Here is a 4364-nt window from a genome sequence, read left to right on the forward strand (position 1 = left end):
TTTAACCGTTGAATAAATACCTGACCGATTGGGATTGATTATCAGTATCGATATAGGAGTAAAATAAAAAAAAAATGTATTATTATTATTATTAATTTTTTTTTTGAAAAATAAAGGAAAATAAGAGGAAACGTGACTTATAATCGGTATCATATCAGTTTCGAATACCGATAGCGATAACTATATCATATCAATTTCGAATACCGATAGCGATAACTAAATCTATGGCCCCAAGTGGCTATCCATAAAAGCAACAACCTTTGCAGTCCCAAGAATGGCCATGGTTGTAGCTACCACCACCGGTTGTGTAAGTTGGAACTCCCTTGACAAAATTGAAAACAATTACACCAACAATGGCAGAGGCAGAGGCAGATCCGAAGGAAGAAAATGAGAGTAGCTACCAGAGGTACAAAATCCTCATTTCAAGCCTTCCAAAAGAGGAAGGTTGGGCATCTGAGAATCATTTCTGCCATTACCAAGGTTTCTGGTATCCAGATATATTTTGCCCAGGAGTACTCGCAGTCCAAGACCACTTCAAGGCTCGCTCAAGCGACATTATCATTGCAACCACCCCAAAATCAGGCACTACATGGATCAAAGCCCTTCTCTTCGCCGCTGTTAACCGCGGTATGTACCCACCCACCTACAATCATCATCCCTTGCTCTCCGAAAACCCCCAGACCCTAGTGCCAATTCTAGAGATAAGGCTTTACAATAGCGAAATCATCCCTGACCTTGAAATCCTTCCCTCTCCCAGGCTCTTTGGAACTCACATACCTTTCACATCACTGCCACAGAGCATGATCGATTCTGGTTCCCGGATTGTTTATCTTTATAGGAATCCAAAAGATGTGTTTGTTTCCATATGGCATTTTAATAACAAGATCAGAGCCACGGTCTCAAAGCCACCTTTGAGTGCCATGGAAGCATTTAAGAGGTTCTGCAAGGGGGTTTCCCAATTTGGGCCTTTCTGGGATCATGTGTTGGTTTACTGGAGAGCTAGTCTGGAAAGGCCTCAACAGGTGTTGTTCATCAATTATGAAGAGTTACAAGCAGACCCAGGTGGTGTTTTGAAAAGAGTAGTTCATTTTGTGGGATTCCCTTTCACGTCTGAGGAAGAAAAAGAGCAAGGATTGGTTGATAAGATCTTGAGGTTGTGCAGCTTTGAGAATTTGAGTAGTCTTGAGGTGAACAAGACTGGAAAAAACCCAAGGGGTCTTGGATATGAGGCTTTCTTTAGAAAAGGTAAGGTTGGGGACTGGACAAATTATCTTACATCTGAGATGATTGAACGAATTGACCAGATCACAGAAGAGAAGTTCCATGGTCATGGCCTCAAGTTCTGTTAAGTATATATTCTGAAGAGATGAAAATCTCCTTTTTTTACATGGTTTGCAGTTTGTTTTCATTATTCTGATTGTTCCATATGTTGATTTCAAGTGTATTTATTCCAAACTTGAACTGCAGCATTATAGATTGTGGTTTTTAGCACTACAGCGTATAGCACTTTCCAAAGGTCTTCACTCTCTTATTATTATCGAAGGAAACAATCAGATGATCTCCAGGGGTGTATTACGTACATTATTGAAGACTGCCTCCAACTATACAATTAATTTTGTCATGTCTCTTTTGTTCATGTTTATAGGGAAAAGAATTCAGTAGCTAGCTGACTGTCTTGCATCTTTTGGTAGATCATGTGCTAGCCTCTCTGTTCCCCATAGTTTCCTTGTAAATAATCTCTCCTTGGATTTTCAATCCGTTCATGTACATCGCTCTTTTTCTATTAATTCAAAAAAATAAAAGAAAAATATGGCCCTATATTCAAGAAAAAAGGGATAAAAATCCTCTCTGCAATTCCGATCGCGTGCAATATTGTGCAATAACCCCTGTCGACGTCGACGCGTGGACATTTCGGATTGAACGGCTCAGATTAACCCTCCAATGAAACAATCTAAAACCGTGGTTCTTCAGCTTAAATCAAACCGAATCGGCTATTCAAACCAACCGGTTCATGTTTTAACTCAAAACCTAAGAGATTTCTATCCATTCCCTCTCTCTCTCTCTCTCTCTGTCTGCCCCAACTCACACAACGGTTCTTTTTCTTCTTCTTGTCCTCCTTGGCTGTTATTGTTTTCAAAATTTCAAGTTCTGAGCAAAGCGATCAGCTCTAAAGGTGAACTCTTGAAAAGAAGAATGGGGATGGCTGCAGAACCGACGATTAGGGTGGGGGTGACTGCTGCAACGTTTTGTTTGCTTGTTCTAACTCTAATATGCACCATATCAGTCTCCTGCAAACGTTTTGTTTGCTTGTTTTAACTCCCCACTAGATTTCTGTAATAATCGACCTCTGCATAGGGTATTGCACAATATTGCACGAGATGGAAATTACAGAGGATTTTTATCCAGAAAATAATGAACAACGGGAATAAAAGCTTGGGAAATTACAAAACTATCCTTTACAAATGACAATGGATTTCGAAGCTTAGCAATTCAAAATTTAAAAACCAAATGACATAACTACCCCTATGTTCAGCTAAGATCCTATTAATTATAGTATACGGACTTTTAGAAAATTGTAAATTAGGTTACATTCGGACAGTCCCTAATTTGTTTGTTAGGAGTGACGAAGAAAAACACAAGGGCCCATGGGCAAAATAATGAAAGAAAAATGGAGATAATAAAGCTCCAAAAATGCACCCCCTGATAATCCAACAGTTTAAGATCTTTTCCATGTACGTGACTTTTGTTGGCTACATTTTCCAAGGGTAATCGTAGGGCCGTAGAGGGTGTCAATTTGAGGCCTGCCCAATCATGTAAAGTTTGAACCAACCCGTTCTGTTTATAAACGGTTGTTCCAAGTGTGAGTGGGATACTCATCAGTCATTCGATCTGGATTGATTGATTGATTATGAGCCTCATCTAGCCTGACCTTTTAGAATAATTTAAGGTCCGTTTAGCTTGATTTTAAAAAACATGAGCTTGACCAACCAATTATAAATATTATTATGTTCGCCTATTGTAAACCTAATTAATTAAACGAACAATCACGATGCAAGGGTCAAATTGGCTCAGCCAGGCCTATGAACAAGCCCAACCGAGCCAATCCACCTATTTATGCACTGTGCAAAATGATATTTTCATATTGGAGTTAATGGTACAAGTCTCTCTTTTAAGGTTAACTAGCCTCCATGGGATTTATCTGTCGAAAGTCATCCCCGCATATATCTTACCGAAAAGAAAAAATATCCTCTCATATCATTTTTTGTGGAGACTCAAAACGGTAGTGCTCCAAAGTAGAGATGGGAAACTTTCTGTTTGCATCGCTGAGTAATGTTTCCAAACTGGGTTATTTTTTAGGTTAAACAGCCTATGTACTTGCTAAATCATATTGTAGAATACTTGTTGGCTAGGTTCAAGGTTTAGGGTTCATGAGTGTAACCTTTTTTTAGCTAAAAGTCAGCAAAGTATATAATTAGCTCAATATATAATGGGATATACAAGATTTACATCTAGGAATGGACTTACAAAAGAAACTGTATACAAAAGGCATACACAAGAGAACTTAAGCCTCCACCTTCGGCATGGTTGTCAACAAAGATTAAGGATTTCAAAATTTATTCAAAAGGACCACCTTCGGCATTGCTTTCAGCAGTACCCTTTAAACAAATAATAGACAAAAAATTATGCACAATAAAGTCTCAATTCCATCAAGCAAACTGATAGCAAGGTCTGTTCAAACTTCAAACTATCCCATATTATATCATGATACACTAAGTTTGGGTAAAAAATCCAATAATTGGACCGTTGTGTCAGAATACAATTCTTTGCAATGGAATCGGCAATGACATTACCTTCTCTGTAGCAATGGGAAATTCACCAAGCAATAGAGCTAAGGAAAGACCGTGAATATACCCATTGTTACTGAAATCTCCAAGATATATTTCCATTTTGAATGGCAGCAAGTACTGTACTAGAGTCGTTTTCTATCCATATGTTCTTGAAATTCTTTTCCTTTGCATATTCTAGTACAACAAAAAATTTTAAATTCAAAAGGAGGAAGAAGAAAAATAATTACGACTCAATTGAGAAACAAACAACCAAAAACCAAGTAGAGAGCAGGACAAAATAAAAAGGGGGAAAGGGGGTGGGGGGGGGAACAAACACCACTAGGAGCAAAGGAAATGAACTGAGGTAGAGAATCTCAACCCGAAGCAATCCACCTGTTTCTCCTACTTTTCTTGCAAGGGCCAATAACTGAGGGTCTTGCAAGGGCCAATAACTAAGGGAGCTTTGTGCCGCGCCTCAAAACTGATAGAGTGATGCAGGAGCATTTTCAAATGGGCCAACAACCCATTCCAATAAGT

The 4364-nt window shown here is 38.7% G+C and overlaps 1 protein-coding gene across 1 annotated transcript; it reads left to right on the forward strand.

Moving 5' to 3' along the window:
• Positions 1-272: 272 nt before the first annotated feature.
• LOC122084275 (cytosolic sulfotransferase 5-like) lies at positions 273-1494 on the forward strand. The gene has a single exon (XM_042652380.1). The coding sequence runs from the start codon at positions 354-356 to the stop codon at positions 1347-1349; it is 996 nt and encodes a 331-aa protein (XP_042508314.1). The 5' UTR covers positions 273-353; the 3' UTR covers positions 1350-1494.
• The last annotated feature ends 2870 nt before the right edge of the window (positions 1495-4364 follow it).

Source organism: Macadamia integrifolia, chromosome 7 (genome assembly GCF_013358625.1).
Source record: "Macadamia integrifolia cultivar HAES 741 chromosome 7, SCU_Mint_v3, whole genome shotgun sequence".
Classification (NCBI taxonomy): Eukaryota; Viridiplantae; Streptophyta; class Magnoliopsida; order Proteales; family Proteaceae; genus Macadamia; species Macadamia integrifolia.

Bases quoted from the DNA above. Each gene is read 5' to 3' on its own strand.
- LOC122084275 (XM_042652380.1), top strand. From the start codon at position 354: ATGGCAGAGGCAGAGGCAGATCCGAAGGAAGAAAATGAGAGTAGCTAC.